General features: G+C 34.8%; 1 protein-coding gene across 1 annotated transcript in view; it reads left to right on the forward strand.

The window, feature by feature from the left end:
• Positions 1-27,930, forward strand: part of Cstf3 (cleavage stimulation factor subunit 3) — a 90,477-nt gene that overhangs the window by 18,755 nt on the left and 43,792 nt on the right. Inside the window, exons 2-3 of the mRNA XM_004627064.2 lie at positions 1,908-2,009; positions 2,132-2,227. Coding sequence (XP_004627121.1) covers positions 1,908-2,009; positions 2,132-2,227 — 198 coding nt within the window. The remainder of the gene's footprint in view (positions 1-1,907; positions 2,010-2,131; positions 2,228-27,930) is intronic.

Here is a 27,930-nt window from a genome sequence, read left to right on the forward strand (position 1 = left end):
GGCGGGCTGGCATGTGGTGCTGGGGGATTGAACCGCGGTCTCTGTGCTTTGTTTAGCTTAGCTTGTTCTAAGTAGGTGCTTTAGACCACTGAGCCATCTCACCAGCCCCTAGTTGTACTTTTTATACTGTTTGTAAAAGCTCAGGCCTGGCATGGTGGTGCACCCTTGTAATCCCAGCATTCAGGAGGCTGAGGTAGGAGGATCACTGCAAATATGAAGCCATCCTTTGCTACAAAGTGAGGTCAAGGCAAGTCTGAACTGAATAACGAAAACTGTCTCAAAAAGAATAATAATAATAAGATAAAAGCTCATATATTAGTAAAACATAATTTTGATTCACATTACAATAAAACTTTAAGACATTTTTATTCTTAAATAAATTTGTAGTTTTTAGTGAAATAATCAACTTTATTCCAAAGAGTGTTTCCCTTGTAATTTTTTTTCTCTAGAAAGATAAGTTTTAGTACTTTTCTAAACTGATGATTCTGTTTAAAAGAGGAAATTAATAGATGGTAGGAGCAGTGCTTTTTATTTAAACCCGTGGATATTGTTAATATTTATTGCCATGTTACAGATTTCAGGAACTCCTAAGGAAAAGGCAAAGCAAAACTGAGAACAGAGTAAAAATCTTTTGGCTTACCTTATTTCAGAGTGGATTTCTGTAGTACACAGAAATATTATGAACAACAATTTGAGAAGTAAATACTTGTTTTTATACCTTGGGTGCCAACTGTTTTAAGGTTTGGTATTTGGTTTTACTGTGTTTTAAGCTGCTTTTGTTGTTGTTATTGTTGTTGGGAATAGAATCCAGGGAGTAGTGGACACGTATCTGCTGACTAACCCCAAAGTCTCAAGATTAAATTTCTGTAATCAAAATAAAACTTACTAAAGAGGTTGGAAAATGTAAAAAAAAAAAAAAGAAATTTACTTGTATTTTCATTACCCATCATCCAAATATGGCACAAGCATTTTCATCTTATTTAAATGTCTTATTATAGATTTTTGTTGTGCTTTATATATAGTTTACAACTTGGAAGATTTACTTTACATTAAGATAAAATTTCAGTGTTCGTGCTTTTTCTTTTCATCGTGATTCATTGTGAATGCTCTAATAAGCAGTGTTTCTCAAACATGGTCCAGGATACCCAGGGAGTCCTAAGATTTTTTTTTTCCCCCAGAGGATCCATGAGTTCACATTGTTCTAAAAATATTGAAGGCAGATTCTTACAGTCTCAGCAGTATTGCTTGAGCCCAGATGTTCAAGGCCTGCCTGGACAAGGTAGATAGACCTTGACTTACAAAGGAAATCTAAGAAATTGATTTTCTCTCAATCTCTCAAAAGTATATAGTAGAATTTTTAGCTTTAGGTGACATAATATATAAGAAGGTAGGATATATAAGCAGGAAAATCTACCTGCCTTTTTTAGAATCAGACATATGACCAGGCATGATGGTGAATGCCTATAATTTCAGCTCTCAGGAGGCTGACGCAGTAGGATTGCCACAAGTTTCAGGCCAGCCTAGGCTACATAGTGAGTCAAGACCTGCCAGGACTACATGGTGAGATCCTGTCTCAAAAAATTTGCATAAATACACTTAAAAAATCAGACATTGAAAACAGATTTGCAAATGTATAAAATACATTGTTTGCCGTGAATTTTTAAAGAGGGGGTTCTGCAACCTTAAAGTTTGAGAACTACTGCTATATATTTAATACTAAATTAGTACTTAACGTAAAAACTTCTCATTGAATAATCACTTGATTTCATTCTCATGCATGCAGGCTCTGATAAAGTGTTCATGCATGGATTCTAGAAAAGTTTTGACATTTTAGTTTTATATTGTGATTGTATCTAAGAACTTTTAAAACAGTAATTTCAGTTTGTTATTATTTTTCTTTCCTTCAGGCAGCTGAATATGTCCCAGAGAAGGTGAAGAAAGCTGAAAAGAAATTAGAAGAGAATCCATATGACCTTGATGCTTGGAGCATTCTCATTCGAGAGGCACAGGTTTAGTGATATAGGATTACATTTCCTTCTCTATGGGTCCAATCACACTACTTGGTTCTGCAGTAAATGATATTTTCATAATCCTAACATTGTAAATGCTGTTTATTGGTTTTCAATTTTAGAATCAACCTATAGACAAAGCACGGAAGACTTACGAGCGCCTTGTTGCCCAGTTCCCCAGTTCTGGCAGATTCTGGAAACTATACATTGAAGCAGAGGTTAATATTTTATTTTACTTTTTCTTATATAGCATCTGATGGGAATTGAAGCATACACATTATAGTAATAGAAAACAAGTTAGGAACATAGCACAACTAGGACAAGGAGGATTTAAAATGTCTCTTGCCCTTATTTTGTAAAATAGGTATGAAGGAATAATTAAAATGAATTTTTGAAATTTGGGTCTTTGACAAGTTGATGATTGTTGCATTTTGGAGTTGCAACAACATTAAAACAGTTTCAATGGTATTGGAGTGCTTTAGCCTTTTATTTACTTGTCACGTGTCAATTTATTGCCTCCTGTGTCATTTATTTAGAACTCATTTTTCTTTTTCCTACTTACAAACTATTATGAATGGGATTATATGAAAATACAGAAGTGTTTAATTTAGTTTCATGAAGTACTTTGAGTGTCTCTGAAATGAAACATTTAAAGAAGAGTTATTTTGTGATATGCTTGGTTTGTCAGTTTAAGCACTTCAGTAATTTTGAAGTTTTTTCCCTGTAAGATAAAGTTTACATTATTTAAAAATAAGTTAATGTGATGCCAAACTTTCAGTCATGATTTACCCAGTGATACTTTCATTTGTTTTTCTTTTTACCTACCTAGAAATTTGAAATCAGTCAAGCTTACTTTAGAGTAAAGACCCCATTTTTGATTTTGGTTGGAAGGAAAATGCTAAAGACTGGAATTAACAGTCAAAAGAATAATAAAGATGCATTGTGTTGATAACAATTGGCACCAAGTAAAATCATTTTCAGGTTATAAATTAATGGGATGAAAGGGTGAAATATAAATAATTGATATCTACATTAAGATGAAAATAGCTCTTTTTCTAATTTACAATAATTAAGCATTTTAATAGTCAAGTGTAATATAAATTGACATAATTAGTACATTGCAGCCTCAACAAAGTTTTTTTATTACTATAACAAATTTGATATGTGGGTCTGTTATAGACCTTTACAAAGGACTTTAACTATCAGAGTATTGAATAGACTGCCCCACAACAGTGTCATGTATTTAAACATCAGGTTTAAATAGAGGTTTCAGTGTATTCATTGAATTTGTGTTATAATTGAGATTGTATTACTTTCTGGGGATGAAAATTACCGAACAACAGTAGGAACATTGTGTGTGTTTTTATGCGTGTGGTTATGTATGTGGTCTGTATGTTTGTGCATTTGTATGTATGAGTGCGATTGTACCTTATGTGCAGTCTGGTAGTTTTGGCCCATGACCATATCCTTAAGGTGTCACCACCTACTCGGGAATCATTTGTTTCCTTCATATTTAAATCACCAGATAAACAGGCATGAAACTGAACAGGTGAGTCCTGACTGAAGTATGCTGAAACCAGTGCTGTTTCTGATGAATAGTAATTCATTAAAGCAAGGAACTTGGATCACCTGCACCTGGTCTGTGTTCTAATATGACTACAAACATACAGTACTGCATTACTTATATATAAACTCATCAGAAACAAACAATCGATACACAGCTGTTTTTATATGATGAAGTAGTAACTTTATGCCAATGTTTTTTCTTGCCAATATATAGAGATTATTAATAGTACATTTTATTGTATCTCAAGGGCAGTTATATACTACATTATGTGATTATAAACAGTGAATTTGCTTCATTTCCTAAATGCAACATACAAACTGCCTTCTATAAAAGAATTCCAAGAAAAAGCAGATCTTATTCCAAGGGGCTGAAGGTTGTCTATATATAAAAGGCTCATTTAATAGAATATCTCAGACCTGCTAACAGTTGCCTGATTTATTTAGTTGGTATTATATGCTGATATTTTACACACACAAACACACACATCCCTAATGCATATGTATGTATAAATCATACAAAAGTGTATGTATAATTTATCTCTTGAAAATGATAATATGTATGTATATATACATTTAAAATTTCATATTTCTGGTTTAGGAATTAAGATGATAAATTGAGTGTTGATTTCAGGAGTACATACCTGAGCTGTATTTTTGTCTCTTCTAATTTGCTCTTTTTTATTCTTCATATTTTTACCTTGTTGTTTGGCCTGTGAAGGCTAAACTTTTCTTTGGTCATGTCACTCAATGTGGCATTTATTTTTGGAGAAGACACTTAACAACCTATTTTTAAGAGTTTTAAGGCATCTGGATTGATAATGTCTTTACATTGAAAATAATATTGTTCTTATAACATCATGTATGCATCTCAAGAAAATAAAGTTTTGTTACTACGTTGTTGTAACTCAGTACTTCATGGTGGGAAAATTGTGATGTTTATTTATGTTAGCTAAAATAATATGTATGGTTGTACACTAATGTCCCCCCCCCCAAGAAAATATATACATTTTAAATAAGGAAACATAATTTGCTTCCCCAGGGAAATTTGCGAATCCTGCTTAAGTACAAAGGAGCAAAGGAAAAAAGTCACTTTATTTTTTTTAATTCAAAGCATCATTTGAAAATAGCATAGCATAAATATTTAGAAAAGAAGATAAAAAACCTAGGATATCAGCTTTTCTCATAGCACTAAGTGTTTAGCAATACCTAACTACCTGTATAAAATTCGGATTTTAAAATGTTTTATCTAACTCATTCTTCACTTAGAATTTTTTGCTGCCGTATTGGAATTGTTGAAAGTAAAATCCTTATTCTAGTGAATGGGCATTTAATATCAAACTCTTACGTATTTATAATTTTGAAAATTAGGCTGTTACTTTAGTGTTGTATAAAATATTTAAGACATTTAATTGCCCACAAGTCCTTGGAATATATTGCTGTTCTTTTACATCCCAGAATTACTGCTTCACGTGATTTGGTAATATAACAAGCAATTATACTGCTAACACTCATCACAATATACAGTCAAAAAAGAACCTCCATGATATAAAACTATTGTTTTGTGATATTTTTCATTAAGGAAGCATTTTTCAGTATTTCCAGCTCTAATTGTTTAAATTTTTTTTTCCTTATGCATTTAGGACAGGGTCTATAGGGTCCCACTACATAGATCATGATCAGACTCATAGTGATTCTCCTGTTTGCAGCCTCCCAAGCACTAGGATTACAGACACACACCCCACCATGCCCACTTTCCATAGCCTTCTCAGCTCGCCCCTCAGGAGGGGTCGGCAGGGCACATCAGGGATTGAACCCAGCTGCTGCGCTCTGCCTAAGCAGGCGCTTTAGTCTGCTGAACTTTCAGGCCGGCCCTTCTAATTGTTTAAATTCTTAAATGCAGTGTAGTGTATTGTTGAGTTTAGAACTGCAAGGTTTTTTGTTTTTAACACATCATTGCATACCTAGTCAACCTGGTACTCTGTTACAGACCACTACTTACAGTGAGTAAAACAGTCATTTGAGAAAAGCTGTCTGATTTTGACATACTCCCTCATATTTAGACTTCTTTAGCTTTTTGTGTAATTAAGTAATCGATGTGACAACATTGTAAGCTACAATATTTTTATGATTAAAAGTAATTGGTTTTTCATGGAGCCATATGTATATGAAATTTTCCATCTGAAGGGTGTTTTTTATTGGTAGCTGAAGGAGAAATGAAGATGGTAATGCTGCTGATTGCTAGCAACAATGTATCTTGATGTCTGAAAGTTGTAACTATTTAATAAAACTCTATAGAGAATTGATTGCTTTTTATTTAAATTTTTAAAATATAAGTTCTTTTCTCTATACCTGGCTTTTCTTTCTGATAAGTTGTGAACTATAAATCAGTTTTTTCAGGATAACCTTTCTTCCTGGAAAAGACTTTAAAAGTTACCTTGGAAAATGGAGGTGAATTCAGGATGGAACATGAGTGCTTAAATTGAAATAAATTTCTCTACTGTTGATTCTGTCTTAATGCCTTTACATAGCAATTTAAATTACTGTATTAAAATGTTTTGTATATATTGAGCAATGTAATTTTAAAGTGCAGATAAAATTATATAGGTTATGATAATTCCCTATACTTCAGCTTGCAACCTTTAAAACATCTGTACTCTTATAGATCTATTCGCTTCCTGTTTGTAATAAATGTTGGTCCATGTCTGTGTGGTTATTCAGATTTCACTCTAAAACATTTTTTAACCTGTGATTTCTTAAATGCATATAGAAATTCAAAATAGAAATGTGAAAAAACAGGAAGTACTTTTGAACACAACTGTGAGTGATCAAACATTTGACTGTGCTTTGAATAATTTGTTTGATAAGCCAGAAAAGTTTTTGGATGTTCACTATTATAAAGAACTATTTTAGGTTTTATTGAAATACTAAATGCTGTCCCCTATCCATGTTTGTAGCAATAGTGTTTAGTTCTCTTCACTTCTGTTAACACAGTCGACATTTTCCCCACTTTGGGCCTTTTAATTCAAGGCATTTTATACTACAAACTGCAAAAGAACATAGTTATTTCAGTTACAACATTTCTTTAAGCAAAATCTTTTCTCTTTTGACCTTATAATTTATTTTTATTTGAAACTTTTCTATTTTCAAGTAAAATACTGTGCTAATCAACTTTGTCTTCATATCTCAACTTTACAAAGCAAAATTATCTCTGTAGTCATTGAGAAACGTGGGGGGGTTCATTTTCTTTCCTCTATAAAAACTCATTCAGAACCTGACTTTATCATCTTTTATTTAATGAGTTATATATATATGAAAATATGTGAGGGGACATATAAAATGAGTGTACATTTTTAAAATTAGTTGTGAAAATACTTCTTAAATGCATATAGAAATTCAAAATAGAAATGTAAAAAAACAGGAAGTACTTATAAACACAACTGTGAATGATCAAACATTTGACTGTGCTTTGAATAATTAATATTATTTGATACCCCAGAAAAGTTTTTATTTTTTTAAATTTTTAATTTTATTGAATTTGATACTTTCTGAAGGGTTATCTGAGCCTTACGTTTGTTTGAACATTTACAGAATAACCTAGTATGTAACAGCTCATATTTTTTTTAGAATGTCATTAAGATCATAGTAGACAATTTTGGTGTATGATTCTCAAACATTTTCCAGTAGGTATGGCTGAACATTCACTCAAGATAGGTGTGGTGGTGAACACCTATAATCTCAGCATGTGGGAGGCAGGATTGTCCTGTGTTGAAGCCAGCCTGAACTACATAGTGTAATCCTGTCTCAAAACCAAAAATTAAAAGAGCTCTAGTTTGGAATCCACAGATAAGCATAAGCACACTTAAGTCGCTCCAGTATTGCAATGCTAGAAACCTCCATATTGAGAAATAGAACTAGTTTCAATTTATAGAAACTTTTTTTTTTTGAGACAGGGTCTTGCAGTTCAGACTGGCCTTGAATTCATGGTGATCCTCTTGCCTCTGCCGCCCAAGTGCTGGGATTACCAGTGTGTGCTACCCTGTCTGATAGAAGCCTTTTTTTTTTTTTTTTTTTTAAATGAATTTAGGCCAGGGTCTACCGGGTCTCACTATGTAGATCGGGCTAGTAGTGATTCTCCTGTTTTTATTATCAAATCCTGGGATTACAGGTGCACCACCACACCCAGTCTCAGTTGTCTCAGTGTACCAAGGGGTGGGGTGGGAGTGGGGTATGGAAGCTAGGGATTGAACCCTGGCTGCCTGCTGCATTCTGCAGAAGCAGATGCTTTAAAAGACTTTTTAAGGAGCTCAGCATTTGGCTTAGAGCCAAACTGGCAGCAATAGATTATGAACATAAAAACGACCAGGAATGGTTAAGGGCTCATATTTTCGAGGAGGCTTATTTTTGTTATTTTTCAGTACCTCAATTCTGAAAACAATTACTTCTTTTGAATTTGTTCAGAGTATTGTTAGGCAATGTCTAAAATCTTGCCAGTTTAAAACTGGCTCTGTTGTGCTTTCCTTAGCCTTTAAACTTTATTTCTAATCTTTTTGTTATTAGTGAATTCCTCGCAGAAAACACAGTTCATAGGAGGTAATAGTGTAAAGTGTGTAGGGTTTTTCCCTTCCCCTCATGATAGCCTTCACAGCACTTTGGGCAAAAATGGTGTGCATCTGCCTGAATACAACTTGTTGAGAAGCGCCTGCTTTTTTTCTAAGGCTCAGGGAAGCACAATATGGGTAAGTTACCATTTTGTATGCCAAGTCCTCCAAAGAATTTTCCATTTGGAGATGTTAACTCATAAAGACAAATTTACATCAAAGGCAGGATTGAAATAAGGTCCAAAGATAATAAGGTCCCAAAGAAAATGTTTAATTCAAGCTTTTGCCAAATTTTAGTGCTGTCAGGTGCAGCTGACATTATAGGCTGCCTTTACCCAAAAATTCATATATAGGAAATGGCCCTTTTTATGCAATTGAAATTTCAGCAATTTTTCATATTGTATTTGAAGGGTGTTGGCTATCTAATGATGGTTTTCTTGACATCTTTCACTCTTCAAACTGGATACAAGTATTGCATATGTAAAGTCAAGATGTACAAATTTAGAGCTGGAAGATTAACCCAACCTCCAGCTACCCTATTCTACCCCTGCCATTGATTCCCTTTTAAAGACAGGGTCTTGCTTTGTAGTTCAGGCCTGCCCCAAACTCTTGGTGATTTTCCACCAACATTTTGAGTGCAGGTTTTATAAATGGATGACACCTTGGCCCAGCAAGCTCCCTCTGTGTAAGCAAGAAGAAATTGTGTTGGAGTTACAGCTTAAGCCTTTAAGTCTAGCAACATTTAAACTAGTATTGGTTCAGTTTCCAAAGGAAGGATGGAGGTATGGTGTCTGTTCTGTTAGGTGTTTCTAAAATTGAGTCTTACTGTTAGTGTATTTCATGTCTGGCAAAAACATTCATGGTACTTGGTAGAACATTAATTTAGTCGACTGGCTTGTTTATGATCCATCAAGAAAAAATCTTGTAGGCATCTAATGTGCTTGGAGAAAACCGTTGAGTTAGATCCATAGTCAGGGTTTGGATTATCATTTTATCTTTGACAGTTTTTTAATTGTTGAGTTCATTTCTGAGTTTGAAACCTTTTTAACAATCAGGTAACCTCTAAGGAAATTGTATTAGTAATTTAAGCTGCAGAATGTGGCTTAAAAGAACTACCTGCAGGATTTTTTTTTTTTTAATAGTACCTTGTACCCTTTGTGTAGTTGAAAGAATAAGTGATTTTCTGTTAGCTAACATCTGTTCATTGGTAAAGTTTTGCAGATATTTCCATATTTGAGTGTCCTAAAAAGAACCATTTTTAACAAATGTTTAAAAAAAATTTAATGGCTGTGGGAAGGTATTTTGTTTTTCAGCTAGTGTCTCGCTATGTAGTTCAGACTGGCTTTGAGCTTGTGATTGATCCTCTTGCCTCCTCAGTCTCTCAAGGACTGAGATTGTATTTATTGGCTTTTGAGAGTTATAAGATCAACACACAACTAAAAGCAAGCCAGTGCTAATTTTAGAATGGTTTTCCAGCTATAAGAATCACTTCAGTAAAAATTGCAGTATGAAAGGTTACAGAACAGGCTAAGGATTTGGCTCAGTGATACTGTGCTTGCCTGTCATGTTGTAAGGCTCTAGTTTTCCCAGCACCATCACTTCCAAAAAACCAGTACAGTACAACATATTGTCAAGTGAAGTACCATCTGAGAGAATTTTAGGTATAGGGAGGTAACAATACTTTTACATTATTTCTTTTAATTCCCTTATCTGCCTTTTGCTTTTCATTTTTGACTGTTGTACAGCAATTAAGAAAATTCTGAAAGTTTTGTGGTTCTTGTAGTTAGGTAGATGAGGAAATCTTTAAAACAGTTTGATCAGCTTGGTTGAAGATCCAAACTGCATACCGATCAGAGGAAATCACATCTAATCTTTTATGGCTCGAATAATGAGCATTGCTTTTTCTAATTTTTTTTGAACATTGATTTTTTTGTATGTTGGTTTTTAAAATTTAAATTTAATATTTTTGGTACTGAGAATTGAACCTGTGTTCTTGACAGTGAACTACATCCCAGCCCTTTTTAATTTTACGTTTTTGAGACAGGGTCTACTAAATTGCCTAAACTGGGATTGAATTTAGGATATTCCTGCCCCAGTATCCCAGAATACTACGATTACAAGCATGTGCCATCACACTAGCTCTTAGAAGCAAAATTGTAAGAACATTGCAAAATTATCACACATAAGGATAGCTCAGTAGAATAAGCACTTGCTTGGCAAGCACAAGATCCCTGAGTTCCATCCCCAGTACCACAAAAAAGAAAGAAAAAAATCACATATGCTTCATACTGGTTGTCAGTTTTCATATTTTGAAAGATAAATCATCCCTTGGTATCCATAATTATAAGAACCAAATCTATGGATGCTCCTGTCCTTTATATAAAATGTAAATTGCATACTCTATATAAATCAACTATAGGTGATTTAAACCTGATTACTACCAAATGAATGTTACATGATGGTTATACTGTATTAGGAAGTGTAGTGATAGGGAAAATCTGCATGTTTAATTTAGATGCAATGATAGTTTTCCTCAATATTTTTCAATCTAGAGTTGATCAGATTTGGATTGAGAGCCACACATTTGTAGGATATATGCTTTATTTTCTGTATGTTTTCCTGAATTGTGGATTATTTGAGTTGTTAAAAATTTAGGACTTTAGGGCCAGGGAGATGGCTCAGTAGAATAAGCGCTTCCCTGGCAAGCACAAGGGGCTGAGTTCAATCCCTGGTTCCACAAAAAAAAAAAAAAAAAAAATTAGGACTTTATTTTATTTTAAACATTTAAGACTTTAAAACTTTGGCATATGTCCTTATGATAAAGATATCTATTGTTATTCAGAAAATAAATTTTTTACAGCATACCACTTTCTTCAGAGTGATGACTTGATAATTTGCAATCCAAGATCATTATTCAGGCAAGAAATATCAGTAGGTCAAGAAGCGTTCATCCTTTGTCACCTTTGATGTGTTATATATCCTCAGCCTTAAATTTGATGCTTAGATTTAAATCATGTTTAAACTACAAAAGTGTTTACTTGTACCTTACTGGTAGTTTTTAATTATTTAGTACAGGGTCTCATTACACAGCTCTGACTCCTAGTGATCCTGTTTTCAGCCTCCCAAGCCCTGGAATTACAGGTGCACCACCACGCCCTGTCTCAGTCACTGTCTCAGCATGCCCCAGGGGTGGGGCCAGCATGGCAAGCTGGGAATCGAACCCCAGCCTCTGCTCCCTGTGTCTACCTAAGCAGGTGTTTTTAATCTGCTGAGCTATCTGGCTGGCCCCTTACTGGTAGTTTTGATGAAGTAGTTGAGATAAGTCACTAGTTTTTCCACTTTTTTTTTTTTTTTTTTTTTTTTCGGTAATTAGGAAAAAAATGAGATAAGGGACAGAGGTTATAGATCCATGGTACATCATAGGTTTAATATGTGCAAGGATCTAGGTTGAGTTGTAGCACAGATAGGTAGAAAGAGACTGTAAATGATGTTATTTTTCATCCAACAACTGCCTGCCATATTTAGGACCTGTTGCTGTTCTTCCTAAATCAGTGATACTTTTCAGTTAGTATTTTTTAGTGTCTTTATTCTCGATTATAAGTAGTGTCTCACACTCTAAGCTCATTATTTATGATTGAAAACTACATTTTTTTGGGGGGTAAGCTTAGTGAAAGTTGACTCTAGAATTTTAGTGGGTTTTGATTGTTGCAAGTTTTTAAAAATACATGTGTCAGTAATGTCCATTAGGTCTATCATAATCCAATTGGGGAAGAAATTTAAAAATTGTTCCCCTACATATTAGAGTGTAGAGAAATTTTAAATTCTATTTTTGGGATGGAACTTGCTGCATTGCCCAAAACACCCTTAAAGTTGATGTTGCAGCACAGGCTGGCCTAAAACTTGAAATCTTTTTGCCTCAATCTCTCAAATGATGGGATTATAGACATGTACCATAATGGTTGCTGGACATTTAAATTTTAATAACTGCTGTAGCCTATAGGAAATATTTTTATTTTGTTTGATGTATCAAATGAAAAACCTGGGTTTACATAAGTTTAACAGTGACATCTTTCACATCAAATTTACAGAGGATCATCTATCTATCTATCTATCTATATATGTTGACATGTATTTTTAAACAATTTAAATAATTTCCTCAAATTGAGACCTAAATCCAAAAATTGATAACACTTTAAGGGAAATAATTTTTTATTATTTAAATAGAGCTGGGTATAGTGGCACACACCTGTGATGCTAGCACTCCAGGGGGTTGAGGCAGAAAGATTATTGAGAGTTCTAGGCCTGGCTGGGCTTCATAGTGAATTTAAGTCCAGCCTAAACTATAAAGTGAGACTTTAAAAAAAAAAAAAAAACACACACACACACACACAAAAATTGTTAGAATGCTTATCTATGGAAGTGATATTTACTAAAAAGTGAACTCCATTATGAATTTGAATTTTCTGAGACATTTAAAGAATGAGTATTCCAAGTGAAAATATTCTTGGCTATGTATTTCAACAACAACAAAGTTAGAACTTTATATTTTACTGTAACAGCTAAACGTTTTGGTAGTATGGAGAACTAGGAAATTTGCGAGTTAAACGATCCTACATAGGAGTAGGAATGACAAAATTTGAAATATGGGAACCTAGAATTTTATAGCTCTTCCATAGAATTACTGTGATGTTTAGGTAAATGATTTAATCTTTTTCTACATATCTTTTTATAATGAAAAATTCTAAATTTGAAAGCACCTTTATGCTTACGCTCAGTGATACTTGTTTGGCTTTGAATGCATTCTCTTCATGTAAAGGCTATCTTCCTATAAAACCAACTATTACCACAGTTAAAAGCAACAGTGATAACCTAATGAAATTTAATAAACTGCTTATTTATGACTGATAAAATTATTTGACTTATGTCTGGTATTTTTTTTTTCTAGTACCTTGTGTTTATAAATCTCCTTACCTGATTTCATGTTTTTCCAATTTACTCCTTATCAAAATGAAAAAGGTTAACTCAGGTGATTCTAGTAACTCAAGATACGACATAAATGAAAAATTTGAATGTACTATTCTAGCTGAGTTACATTAACTGTCAGAGGAATAGGAAAGTAATATTAAACCTTTAACTTGTTTTACTCTGAATTGTAATGTATATACGCCACAATTTTTGCCACTCTTACTTGAAATATGCATTGTATTGGAATTTCTAAAAAAATTTTTTTTTCACCTGCATGTTTTTCCTCTTAAATGTATTTAGTACAGGGCCTACAGGATCCCACTACATAGATCTGACTCATAGTGATCCTCCTCTTTCAGCCTCCCCGGCACTGGGATTACAGGTGTGCTACCATGCCCAGTTGCAATCTTCTTAGCATGCCCTAAGGGTGTGGCTGGCACCGGGTGGCATGCCAGGGATCAAACCCCGGTCTCTGCATCTGCCTAAGCAGGCACTTTAATCTGCTGAGCTGTCTGGCCAGCCTTCAGCTGCATTTTTTTTTTTTTTTTGAACCAGGGATTGAACTCAGGCCCTTGCCGCTTGCCAGGGAAGTGCTTATTCCACTGAGCCATCTCCCTGGCCCTCAGCTGCATTTTTTAAAAAGTATAGATCTGTGGTATTCATTAATTCTATGGAAAAGTATGTAAAGGAGCTGGAGGTGTGTGCTTGTAATCCCAGTTACTCAGCCATGGCAAGCTGGGAAACTCTGGGCCAACCTGCCCTTCTCAAAGAGGTGAGAACATCTCAAAAATAAAAAGGGTCTGGGCATATAACTTAGTGGTAAAGCATATCAAGGTTTGCAAACCTATGCTAATAAAATTTAAATGTTTTAAAATATTGGAAGTGAGATGGTTTCTAAAACTAGATATTTGAAGTAAAATGTGTGGATTTCAAATATTTTCAGGATTCTTTTTAATATTGGGTTATATCTGGGTGATTGCCATTTAAAAAGTCTCAATAGAAGCATTTATTGGGGTTTTAATGTATTCTAATGGACCCTATTCCCTTCATACTGTTCTAAAAATTTAATGAATAGTGCAGATCTATACTTAAAATATAACTGAAATACTGGCTTCCCCCCCCCCCCCAGAACCGGGGCCTTGCGCTTGCCAGGCAAGTGCTTATTCTACTGAGCCATCTCCCCAGCCCCCCCCCTTTTTTTTTTCTTAAGAAATTCTGAAACCACGATCATTCAGCTTATATTTCTTAGCAAACTACCATGCTGAAACAGGAGGATTGCCAGTTACACCTAAGCTTGGGTGATTTTAGAGATGCATTTAGTAAAAGGTCAGAGGATATTACTTTATGCAGAAGCCCTAGGTTGAGTTCCTAAAACATCAAAATAAATTAAAATTCTAATAGGATTTCATGCATATTTTGGGTACTATTGACAAAATTATAGTGTACTATAATGTGCCTAGTACTTTTTTTTTTTTTTTTTGCTCGGAATGCCTTCAAGGCATGACTGGCTGTCTTGTGTTGTGGGGATCGAACCAAAGCAACCGGAGCCTGACTGCTTTGTTGAAGCAGCCACTTAAAAAACTGAGCTACGGGGCAGGCCCCCTGCCTAGTACTTTATATGGGTTATTACAATGGATTTTTAGGCGCAGTTTATCCTTTGATGAGTGTTTAATCTTATTTTTAAGGTCAATTTTTCTAAGAGTAAGAGAAAACTATTGACAAAGAAATGGGAAAGCTCAAGGTTTAAACGCATGTGCTCTAAATCCCTAATCTGTATTCCTGATCACTAGCTACTATGCTAATTAAGAAACCTAAGCATGATTTAGTTGTAGAGATAGGTACAGTTTCATAACTGACTGCTGGTATTATTTTTTGCTCAACAGTTGTATTTTTACCTATTTTTCTCTGAAGTTTGTCAGGCATTTAGCATGCATTTGAGAAAACTATGTATAAGTAGGTATTCAACCACATAATGTTGCTATAAAGGAATTTTCACATTTCAGAAGATGTGTAATAACTTCATGGAAGTTATGAGTGCTTTGTGTAAAGTATTTTTAGATGTATGTACTTGCATGTACATTTCAATAGGAAACTTGAGGGGCTGGGGAGATGGCTCAGTAGAATAAGTGCTTCCCTGGCAAGCCCAATGGCCTGAGTTAATCCCGAGTTCCGCCAAAAAAAAAAAAAAAAAAAAAAAAAAGATTTCAATAGGAAACTTGCACAGAATGGACAAGTCTTATAATTATGGACTCTTAGGAAGTTAGACCACACTACCACTCTGAACATTATTTTTTTCCAAGTAATATGAGTAATTTTTATAATGTTTCTGGTTTGACAATTAAGAGTATTAAAATAGCATTTTCTTAAGACTAAAATTAAAAATTCAGACAAGTACATTAGCTTTGTATGTATCTGTTTACTAAACATTGTCATCATCCTTTGCACAAAGCCTAGAAGTCTTGTAAAATAAGTAGCTTGTTTTATTTTTGTTTTTTGAGACAGGGTCTTACTGTGTAGCCCAGGCTGTCCTCAAACTCATGGTGATCCTCTTGCCTTTGCCTGCTAAATGCTGGAATCACAGGTGTGTGCCACTATGCCTGGCTGGATAGACTGGGTTTGTTTTTGTTTGTTTGTTTGTTTGTTTGTTTTTTAGGGAAGGGTCTACAGGGTGTTCAGGATCTGACTACTAGATTGGACTCTCGTGATCCTCCTATTTGCAGCCTCCCAAGAGCTGGGATTACAGGCGTGCGCCATCATGGCCAGTCTTATTTGCCATCCCACCGGGGTGGCACAGGGATCGAACCCCGGGGCCTTCTTGCAGGCACTTTAATCCACTGAGCTATTTGGCCAGCCCAATAAAGGTTATTTAAACTAATTGGAATGAGCAAAATTTCTTGAAAGTATAAAAGACTGAAGTCAGTATAAAAATTTTTCTTTTTAAGAAATGAAAGGGCCGGGGAGATGGCTCAGTAGAACAAGCACTTTACTGGCAAGCGCAAGGGCCTGAGTTCAATCCCCAGTTCCGCCAAAAAAGAAAACCTAGATAATGGGAAAGCCATAAATATCAATTAGTATTTCCAAATATAATTTATGGTTTTCCAGATCTAGTAGTTCAAAGTAAACTTTTTCTGATTTGGTTTTATTGAGACAGGGTCTCCCTATGTAGTTCAGCCTGTCCTCGAACTCACAGCAATCCTGAATCTGCCTCTCAAGTACTGGGATTATAAGCATATGCTGCAACACTTGGCTCCAAACTGATTTTTTTTTTTTTTTTTTTTTTTTTTTTTTTTTTATTTGTGAGAGAGAGAGGTGTGTGTGTGTGTGTGTGTGTGGCCAGCTCAGCCCACCAGGGGGCGGGGCTGGCTGGCATGTGGTGCTGGGGGATTGAACCGCGGTCCCTGATGCCTTGCCAAGCTTGTTCTAAGTAGGTGCTTTAGACCACTGAGCCATCTCTCCAGCCCCTCCAAACAGTTTTTGACCACAACTTTTTTTTTTTTTTTTTTTGTGGAACTGGGGATTGAACTCAGGCCCTTGGTGAGTGCTTATTCCACTGAGCCATCTCCCCGGTCATGACTGCAACTCTTTAACTACATCACTGAAAACAATTTCCATACCTGACACTACTTGTATTACATAAAAACTTGAATTATAGGCTGTTGATGGTATGCGTATCTGTAATTCCAAGCTCTCAGGCCTGGCTTTGTAGTTAGCTCAAGACCATCCTGAAATATATAGAAACGTCTTGAAAAACAAAAAATATTGAATTATATACATTATTATAAAAGTTGCAATTCCAACTTTTCCACGGTTGAACTATAAAGTTTCACTTTGACATGTTCAATGACATTGATTCTAAGATACTTACTGGGTAGAAAAGTGTTTGTCAACTTTCAGGGGATTACAGAGTAAAACTTGCACAATTGTTTTAGGAAACATGGAGACCTAGTTATTAAACATTTATTATGGTGGAATGAAACAGTTGTCTATTGATGTGTTTGCCTATGCTATATGCAGATAAAATTCCCAGTATGTTTAAAACTATGTAGTATCTATTAAGTTGAATGTCATTTTGTAATGCTATAGACATGTCAGTGAAAAAATTATGTTGGTGTAGGAAATACATACAAAAAACCCAGTAAGTATAGATCAAGGAAATTCCATAAGCAAAACTTACGGACTAGGCCCTAAAATATATGCAAGAGCAGTTAGCAGAGAATCCCTGGCAAGGGAATCCCAAATACAGAGCCTTGGGGCTGGTGAGATGGCTCAGTGGTCTAAAGCACCTTCTTAGAACAAGCTTAGCAAAGCACAGGGACCATGGTTCAATCCCCCAGCACCACATGCCAGCCAGCCCCGCCCCCTGGTGGGCTGAGCTGGCCACACACACACACAAATAAAAAAAAAAAAACTCAGATTTTCCAAATACAGAGCCTTTAAGAAGAGAGAAAACGGGGCTGGGGATATAGCTCATTGGCATAAGCGCCTGCCTGGCAAGTGCAACATCCTGAGTTAAATCCCTGGTACCACAAAAAAAAAAAAAAAACATTTTGAGTTGAAACAAATTTATCTTGATAGCTTTAAGCTGGACTTTGCTTCTACTCATACCATTATTTAAGCAGCTGATGTCTAGCAGACAAAGTTTTTCTTAATTATGAAAATATTGAACTTCATAGTCAGTAATTCTAGCATTGTAGCAAAACTTTTTGTAGCAAAACTTAGGTAATAGAGTTGAAGAACAATTCTGAATAGCTGAAATTTTATGTAACTCTACAAAAACTTAGGTTTTTAGTATTTTAATTCTGCATCATACCTAGGCAGGTTTGAAAGTCCTGTTCAATTCTTCAAAAAGGAAAAAGAAAAAACTGTTTAGAAATTCTCTTAGGCCCAGATGCAGCGGCAGACCCTTAGCACTCTGGGAGGCTAGTATAGGAGGATTGCAGTGTTAAGCCAATATGGACAACTTTAGAAGGCCTTGTTTCCCAAAAAAATGAAACAATTTTTAAATGGCTGGAGTGTAACTCAAGTGTAGGCTCCATACAATCCCTAGAGCCGGAAGGATAAAAGAAACTTGATTTTGTTTTTTAGTTTGTATTAAGTCTGAAGAAATTATGATTATATGATAAAAATCTCTTCCCCTTTAATTGCCTTCATGCAGTTTGAGATACATATGGCAATAATTGGCTGGATTTTTTTTAATGTATTTATTTTAGTTTTCATTTTTAGAAGAAAAATACATATTCTAAGAGAAAGTTTGCTTTCTATAGTAGATAAAACTTGAGCAGATCCATGAAACAATTTGATTCCGAGAAACATTTTCACCGAGTGCAACTATACCACAGTGTCAGTGTAAGACATCCAGTGACATACTTTCTATATTCTGCACAGAAGAGAGTGATTGGTCATTGTTGTGTCTGTTTTATCAGTGAAGAAGACTTAAAAATGTTTCTTCATTTTTTTGTACATGTAGGTTGATATGGAAGTTTGTACTGAAGGGATCGAGTATATCAAGATGGAGAATCATAACCAATGTTAAAAGATGCCATTTAATAGTTTTTATAATATCAAAAATTGGAACATAATTTTCAGTAGGAACCTGAAACTGTCTTAATGTCCTCTGAAACATTTAAGTGTCTCTGGATTGCTTGAATATGTAAAAATAGTTAAAGCATAGAACATAATATCCAAACATCTGTTATAAATCAATGTGATGTCAGTTTCTAACTGACCTTTTTTATTATCATTGATTTGTAAATCCAAAAATCCATTACAGAGAATTGCCTATTAAGGCAATATATTATGAGGAAACGGCATTAATAAGTATGTTGATGTAGTAATAGTTTTAGAGAAGCAGTGGCATTACGTGAAATTCTTTTTTTTAGAATAAGACTAGATGAGCATTGTAATGGAACTTTAATGACTGAATTGGTTCTTCAACAGATGTGGCTACTTTCAAGAATTCCCCAAAACATTAGAATAGCCAGGATTCTATTCCAAGTAAACATTGAATGTTCTTTAAAAATAAGTGATTTTAGTGAATTATATCTGTAATCTTAATTATGTAAGAAGCCTAATGTGTAGGAATCAATTATGAAGATAGCCTGATTAACATTTAAGTATTAGAAAGTGAGTGAATACTGGGATACATGCTTAAATATAAAATTTGGCTTATAATATCTGCACTATAGATAATCCATACAGTGAAGATGCTTCTCCAGTTATCCTGGCCTCTTTAATCTTAAACTTAATCCAGACACATTCCTACCTAAGAGCTAACATTAGCTGTTTAATCTGCTTTAACTGTGGTGATCCAGATTGCTGCTTTAATAGTTCTTTTGCTTTCTTCAACACGACATTCACAAAAGCGTCTTCTCAATAAAACCTGTTATGATGAGCACGCTCAATTTGCTGCCCCTAATGTCGCATCACAGAACTAGTTGTCTTTGTTTTTAAATGTATGATACATATTTTAATATACTTAATAGTTTACTGATTATTTTTTCGTTTGTCTCATTTGTAGATTTTTGTATTGCAAGAACCTAGAACAATGCTTGGCATTATAGCACTATGAATAGTTACTGAATGAAAACACTGGGAAATAGTTCATTTTTAATTAAAGCATAATGATCAGCTTACTACAAAGTATTTTTTTTCCATGAGTGAAAGATATTATCATTATTGCTAGTTAAAAATAGAAATTTTAAAACCTGTGGTATGTTTAGAATGCTGAAAATGGTCACCAGGCACAGTATGGCCTGTGCCTGTTTGGTCCCAGCCATTTGGACAGCTATGAGTAGAGGGCTATGAATTTGAGCCAAGCCTGGGTAACATAGAAGAACCCTGTCTCAAAAAAAAAAAAAAAAAAAAAATCTTTTGAATTGTCTGGCACCCTCCGCAATGAGTGTTTTAGAATAAACTTTGACATAGTCTTATGTATATTGTAAGTGATTTATTTCATTAAAAGATTACCCACTTAAATGATACAAATTATGTAGCAATTTGAAATTCCTTTTTAAAAAATTGATTGCCTGTGATTCTGAAATACATCCCAATGAAATGTGTTAAACCTAGAAGACTGTTCCTAAGATTTGCTTTTGTACATATATGATAAAAACTTGTTTTATGGGTTTATGAAATTTCACAGGTTGATTTTTGTCAAATTAGTAAAGCATAAACATTTTAACTTGGGACCAGGGAGATGGCTCAGTAGAATAAGTGCTTCCCTGACAAGCGCAAGGGCCTGAGTTCAATCCCTGGTTCCGAAAAAAAAAAAAAAAAAACATTTTAACTTTTCCCATGCCTTTGATGGCTCTGACCAGAAGTGAAAGAAATCATTGATAAGTTTATATATTTAAAAATACATAAATTGTCTCAATCAATAGATACTTAGAATTAAATACAAAGATGAATTAATTAGCTTTCACTTTTTTAAAAAAGGTAAGACTGCTTAATATTTGCCACTTTTTAAAATCTTGTGCTTTTTTCGCTAAAAGTTCACATAGATGAAGCAAACATTAGAGGCAAACTCACATTGTAGGGTTTATAAGGAGTCTTTCAGTAAACTTGGTTATGCATGGGAATTCTGAATACAAGAAATTTATTTGGTTAATTGAATTTTCTTATAACTTTATTTTTGTCTTTAGAATTTAGTGTTTCTGTGAACTTCGTATTTGAAAGTATTGCTTTTCAAGATGGTTTGCATACAAGAGATTCTAAGTTTGTACCAATTTGATATTAAACTATATTGAAAGACAATACTGGTTAATATGATAAATTATTTCTAAAAACAAGGCTAGTGGATAGAATTTTAGGACCATCTTACAAGCATTGAAGAATTGACAACACATGTTAGCAAGCCAAAACCTGTTGGGAGGAAAAAAATAATACAAGGAGATGAGAAAGTACTTTTAATCTGTCTGCCCTGAGACCCTTTGCCAGACTGGGAAAGATTGAGCTGCACTTTTGAAGCCTTCTGGGTCAGGCAAGAAACAAAACCAAAGGCCTCAAGGACAGGACATCCTCTCCCCTGAAAATTGAATGCCCAGAGGGCTACACTAGGCACCAGAAAACTAGAAAAAAATTCTGTACCATTTTATAGGCCATAAGGGACTAAAAAGTTACTTTGATGTTATTGGAGTGGAATGGGGAAATCCTGTGATGATGTAACAGCGCTCCTTTCCTGTATTTGTGCAAATAAACATAGGTGTTCAGAAAACCACGACAAAAATTTAAGGTTGTACTCAGCTTAAATTATCTTAAGAGGTGCCTAGTAATAATTTATTGGAAACACTTTTACTGAGCAGGGCACAGTGATGCATACTTTAACCTTAGCATTTGGGAGGCTAGCTTAGGAGCAGTGCGGCCAGTTCAAGACCAGCCTGAAACTACACAGCAAGACCCTGTTTCCACTTTCCTGGAGCAGTGTACTGTCATATGCCTCAAGAGAATCTCCACAAATATCTGAGGGAAAAGAACAGTTTGCTTGCTAAAAAATCAAGCTTATAAGGAAGCCACTTACAGCAGAAACATCCAGACTTGAGAAACTACAGTTAAGAGTTACATTAATAACACATGGGTGAAGACAAAATTGAAGAATGGAAGGAATCTAGTTTGGAGCTTAAAGATATGGAAAATATGAAAGCTATTGAGATTCTAAAGACTTGAATGTGTAATTGAAGATCTAGAAGTAAAAGACGTTGGGCAAAAGTAGAATTTGAAGTGATAGAAAACAATTTTCCAGTGTTTTTGAAAGCTAGTCAACAGATTCAAGATGTTCACTGATTACAATCAAGGATCAGAGGATGAAAAACAACCAGATACGTGGGAATGAAACTAAAAAACTAACTTGGTTTTTTAAAGAATTCTCAAGTGGATTAATGGAAAAAAAAAAAAAAAAAAAAGAAGTGGATTAATGCCGATAAACAATTACAGAAGAGTGGCAGATTGAAGCGGCAAGGGAAGGAAGCCAGAACTGGAAATTGCCTCTTCAATTTGCTAAAAGAAGATAGTTGTCAACTTGAAGATCTAGACTGAGGACAAAATGTTTAAATGATGAAATAGACATTTCTTGACAAGATTAACGTTGTCAAAGTTAAGCATATTTTTGAATATTTCCAGTTGTATATAACTTAAAATGTGTGTACATGTGTGTATGTGTAGGCCTGTATTTAAATTGAAGAATGAAATGCAGTATTTAATATCTTTTTTTAAAGTCCGTTTTGGGTTTTGTGTTATATATGTATTTTGTTTTTTAATGTATTTCGTACAGGGTCTCACAGCTTGGACTGTCATCCTCCTGTTTTCAGCCTCCCCAGCGCTGGGACTGTAGGCTTGCGCCACCACGCCTGGACTCATTGGCTGGCTCAGTGGGCCCAGGGGCAGGGCCGGCACAGCATGTGGTGCTAGACATCAGACTGGGTCCCTGTGCTTACGTAAGCAGGTTCTTAGTCTATTGAGCTATCTCATTGGCCCTTTTGTTGGTTTTGTGCTAGGGTCAATCCCAAGGACCTCAGCATGCTGAGCACATGCTGTACTAGTGAACTATGTCTCTAGCACATATATATATATATATATATATATATATATATATATATATTGTTTTTTAAGACAGTTTTGTCAGTGAAGGCTGGCCTTAAACTCACAATTACCTTCCTCGCTCAGCCTCCCTAGTGCTGGGATTACAGATGTGCACCATTACACTTATCTCTGGCACCTATATTTTCTAAATTTACTTTTTTTTTTCCCCTGTATTTAGGACAGGGTCTGCAGGGTCTCACTCCATAGATTTCAGACTCCTGTTTGCAGCCTCCCAAACACTGGGATTACAGGCACACACCACCATGCCCAGTCTCCATTGCCATCTCAGCGCGTCCCATGGCCAGGCCAGCACAGTATGCCAGGGATCGAACACCAGCCATTGCATTCTGCCTAAGCAGGCACTTTAGTCCACTGAGCTATCAGGCCGGTCCTCTGTAAATTCACTTTCATTCCCCAAAATTGTTCAGTATTCTCATAAGTAAAAGAATTGTCTCTGTATGGAAAAACAACAACAAAAACCAAACTCTCTGCAATTGTAATGAACTATATGTTTCAACATTTTTTCACATACAAATATCAATTTTATTTTGGTGTTTATAAGTTAGACATGTAAATCTTGGTTGGCTTACTCCTGAAAGTTTATAATTTATGGCATCACACAAATAGTTTCTTAAGGATATTGACTTAAGTTTTCTCCAACTGTATTAATTTGGTAACTTCATTATGTTTAATACTTTATAGAGTACGGAACTTGGTTGGAAATTAGTGTCTTTTTAATAATTTTGATGGGCTGAGGATGTAGCTGAATGGTAGAGAGCACATGCCTAGTATACACAAAGCCCTGGGTTCAACCTCAAGCATTACACAAGTAATAATGATCATCTTAAACTATACCTGTGTCATTCCATTAAACAGTATCTATTTTAGCTGGGTGTATGATCCACACCTGTAGTCCCAAGTATGAAGAACCTGTGAAGTTGAGGCAGTCTGGGCTACCTAGTGAATTCAAGGCTAGCCTCCGTGCATAACCCTGTCACAAAAAACAAAAAGTATGTAAGTTTTTATGGTAGTTTTTCTTGAACTTTGTTTTCTGTGTTTGTGTTGACAGTTTTTTACATTTATTTATTTTTTGAGAGACTGGGTCTCAAACTCCTAGGCAGTACTCCTGAATAACCTACAGAGAGGTTCACTGTGGCTGGGCTGATGTTTTTGTTTTGCATTGTTTTTGAATATGTAGGTTGCAGCACTCAGGAAGATGAGACTGGAGGATCACCACAAATTTGAGGCTATGCTGGACTGTGTAGTGAGACTGCCTCAAACCATTTCACTAGGTGTTTAGAGGTTATGGAAGTAATTCCTTGCCTCAGAAGTATTGTTAGATGCCAGGCGTGGTGGCACACACCTGTAATCTCAGCACTATTTGTGGCTGAGGCAGAAGGATCATTAAGAGTTCAAGGCCAATCTGAACTGTATAGTGAAACCCTGTCCTAAGAAAAAAGGAGTTAGATAAACAGTATTAGAAATCTTAATTTCTGTACACATAGTGCGTGTTCTGTAAATTTTTGGAGAATTTCTTAATGCTTATTTTAAGAACAGATAGGGAAAAATCAGCAGGTGTGAAGTAGGAACTGTGCTCCCTGTAGGTGATTTTCAAAATTACTTTTATAATAAGATTCCAAAATTAGAAGATAGGAAAGGAACCTATGATGATAAACCACCTATTCCTGTCTTTGCCACGAGGTCTCTTCCTTAGTGACAATGTTCACCTTCTTATGGGTCTAGAGATGTTAAATATATGGGTTTCTTTCTCTCCTTTTCCATTAGTCAATGTTACTAGGTTTTGTTTTGTGCCATGTTATTATTTTTTATAAGCACATGATATCCTGTATTTTTATATCCTCCCCCCTACTAAAGAACGTCTTTAAGTTCTTCCCAGCTCATTTTATTTCAGACATTGCAGTTGACTAGTTGTGTATATCTCATCTCCATTTGTGTGAATGCTTTTATTTTTATTTATATTTATTTATTTATTTATTTGAGACAGCGTCTGGCTTTGCACTTTGGGCTGGCCTTGCTGTCACTTTTGAAGCTCCTAGGCTGGTCTCCAACTTAAAGCAATCCTGCTGCTGTCTCAACCTCCCCAGTGCTGGGATTGCAGGCGTGTGCCACCATGCCCGGTAATATTTTTATATAGGCTAAATACATATAAATCAAATTCCTGGGTCTAGAAGTTTGTGGGGTTTTATAATTTTTATTAATTATTTGGGGTCGAACCCAGGACAAGTGCTCTACCATTGAATGGTATCTCACTGAGCTGCTCAAGCTGTCCTTGAACTTGTTCCTCCTGTTTCAGTATCCTACTACCTAGGATGACAGGAATGTACCATTCCACATGTCAATTTTTAGTTTTGAATGTCTAAGTGACCTTCCATAAAGGTCACAATTTTAAATACCTCTGATAATCCTTGAGTCTTCTCTGAGTAATAATTTGTAAATATGTAAATAATTATTTACGTATTTTTTTGCCAGTGTTCATGAGTAAAAAGTGTGGTTTTTGTATTTTTGATATGAATGAGATTAAATGCTTTTTATTATTCTGTTTTTGTTTTCTGAGATTTTGGTATATCGTACATGCTGACCTCAAACTCAGGAAGATCTTCCTGCCTCAATCTCCTGAGTGCTGGGATTACAGGCTTGCAGCACCATGCCAGGCCCAGAGCAAATTTTTATGTTTAAAGACCCCTTTGGAATTCTTTTTTTCAAAATCAAATCAGTCTTTCTTTTCTCTTTTGTATTTTCATATGTTTAAAAGCCCTGTGGATTTTTCTGAGGTTTAATCTTAAATCTTTACTTGTAGAAACACATTGGAAAAGTTGAGAAACAACTTTAACAGGATTTGCTATTTAGATATTCAAGTAATTTTGATGCATCATTTAGTTTGTTTTGTGTGCGTGTGTGTGTGTGTGTGTGTGTGTGTGTGAGAGAGAGAGAGAGAGAGAGAGAGAGAGAGAGAGAGAGAGAGTGTTTATGGTTTTGTTTTGCTCATTGTTAGAGGAGAGAATGAAAAATATTTTCTGAGAGGGAAGACCAATATTTTCCTTTTTTGGTTTGGTGTTTTCATTGCCATGCTTTAGTTTTCTTTCCAGCTACATGTTTTGTGCTTAGGTTTTTGGTTGGTCGAACTTCTAATTTCCCATTTAAGTTAAATCACCTGTTTTCAGATTATTTTTTCTCATCTTCTATGATTTTTTTAATACTTATAACTCAGCATTAGAAGCACATGGGAAGAGAGCAGAGATAGGACTCAGCAGTATAGGTTTTGCTTGTCATGAACAAGACTTTAAAGTTCAATCCCAGGACCTAATAAAAGGGGGAGGGGTGGCTACAGCGTGAAATTTGAATAACCTTATGAAGTGAAAATGGTCTCACATAGATTTTGTAAGGTCATATTTCTGTTACTTGTATTACTTCCGTGAAATTGATTTGCCTTAGAAATACTTGGGAATAAAAAACATGACTCATATTACTTCGTTGAGCTATTCAGTAATGTCGTAAGAACCATGTGAGACATCAAAATCATGAAGAAATCTTTCAGACAGCTATTCGAAGTAGTTTTACTTATAAGGATTATATTGTTTACTTAACATGAAACATTTCCAACCTAGCTTTTCCTTTGGAAAGGTTATGAAATGCTTAATCAAATCTGGTTTTTCAAAGATTAAACTCTCCTACCAAGCAGTGTATTTTAACTATTAAAAGCTCGTCTTTAGATTATTTTCTTCCTCGTTTCTGTGCATATTGTGGGAGGATGATGGGGTGTACAAAGGGAAGCAGAACTAACGGTCTGTGTCTGGGTCCTGTCCTCTCTTACCTCAGTGTTGGGAGAGGACTCCCAAGAGTGCCTCTGTGAGCCCAACAGCAGGAAACTTGTTTTCTTTGTGTTGCAGCTTTTGGTAGCTCACCGTCAGTCTCCTCTTACATTAGAGCTGTATAAATAAGATGTGTGTATCAGAAGCAACTAAAGAGTGGCCATTATGTTTATTTAAAATGAAGGAAACTTCCCATAGACTTCATTTACCTGCAAAAAAAGTATCCCCGTTTTTCTGTTGAGTTTCCCCACTCTCCCTGTCCAACATTTTAGTGACAGCATAATAAGATCTCCCTTACAGACGGAATTCTAATCTTTCAGTTTTATCTATTGAAACAATGGCAAAATTCCATATATAATTTAAACTTCTTTACCTTTTTTGGCATCACTTTGGAAAAGTCTTCACATACTTGGAAGATCTAAAGTGTGAAATACAAACCAAATGCTTCAAACTATATAAATAAAATTCCAGGGAGAACAAATAGGGCACGGTTTGTTAAGCTTTTAAATGCAGTCCTGGTTGGAGAAATGGACTCAGGAATTCATAAAGTAAAACAAGGAGATTTTAAGTACCTTCGAGACTTAAAAGAAAAGCTCAGATTTCAAATTAGGACTTAGTTTAAATAAAGCCAAAATTTCAAAAATTTTGGTTTATATCTAGATCTTGATTCTTCCAAAATTAAATATTTTTGCCTGATTTTTTAGAAATTTGTTTTTATAAAAATGATTTGTTTTCTATCTTTTTTTTTTTTTTTTTTTTTTTTAATGGTGGAACTAGAGATTGAACTCAGGCCCTTGTGCTTGCCAGGCAAGCGCTTATTCTACTGAGCTATCTCCCCAGCCCTGTTAACTATCTCTTTATACCTCTATTTTAAATTCAAAATCTCTAATGTCTAATTTTTTATGTGGCTATTTTTTTTTTTTTTTTTTTTAATGTGGCTATTTGAAGCAGTGTTACTTAGAAAATAGAAATCATTTTTCCATTTAAGAAACTTAATAGGAAATGGAGTTGATTTGGGTATGTTCATGAAAAATCATGAAAATTGTTAATTCAAAATCTACATTAGAGTTTTAACCATTCTTATCAAAATCTACATTAGAGTTTTAACCATTGTTATATTTCCTAAAATTATTTGAACTGACAGTGTAATTAATACTTAACACTTTTTTCTAAGTTATTATTTTTTTATTGAAGTGAGGTTTTTTAATGTTATGGAGAATCACAGAACTCAGCTAAGTTATTCTGAATATTTATTGTATAGATAAGTATGAATATTTGTATTTGCACATACACAGCTGGCGGGTTTTTTTTTTTTTTTCTTTTTTAGTATTATGGATTAAACTCAGCATATTGAGAAATATCTCCTTTTTAAAAATGTTTTTAAGAAGA

Source organism: Octodon degus, unplaced genomic scaffold, assembly GCF_000260255.1.
Source record: "Octodon degus isolate 3935 unplaced genomic scaffold, OctDeg1.0 scaffold00018, whole genome shotgun sequence".
NCBI lineage: Eukaryota > Metazoa > Chordata > Mammalia > Rodentia > Octodontidae > Octodon > Octodon degus.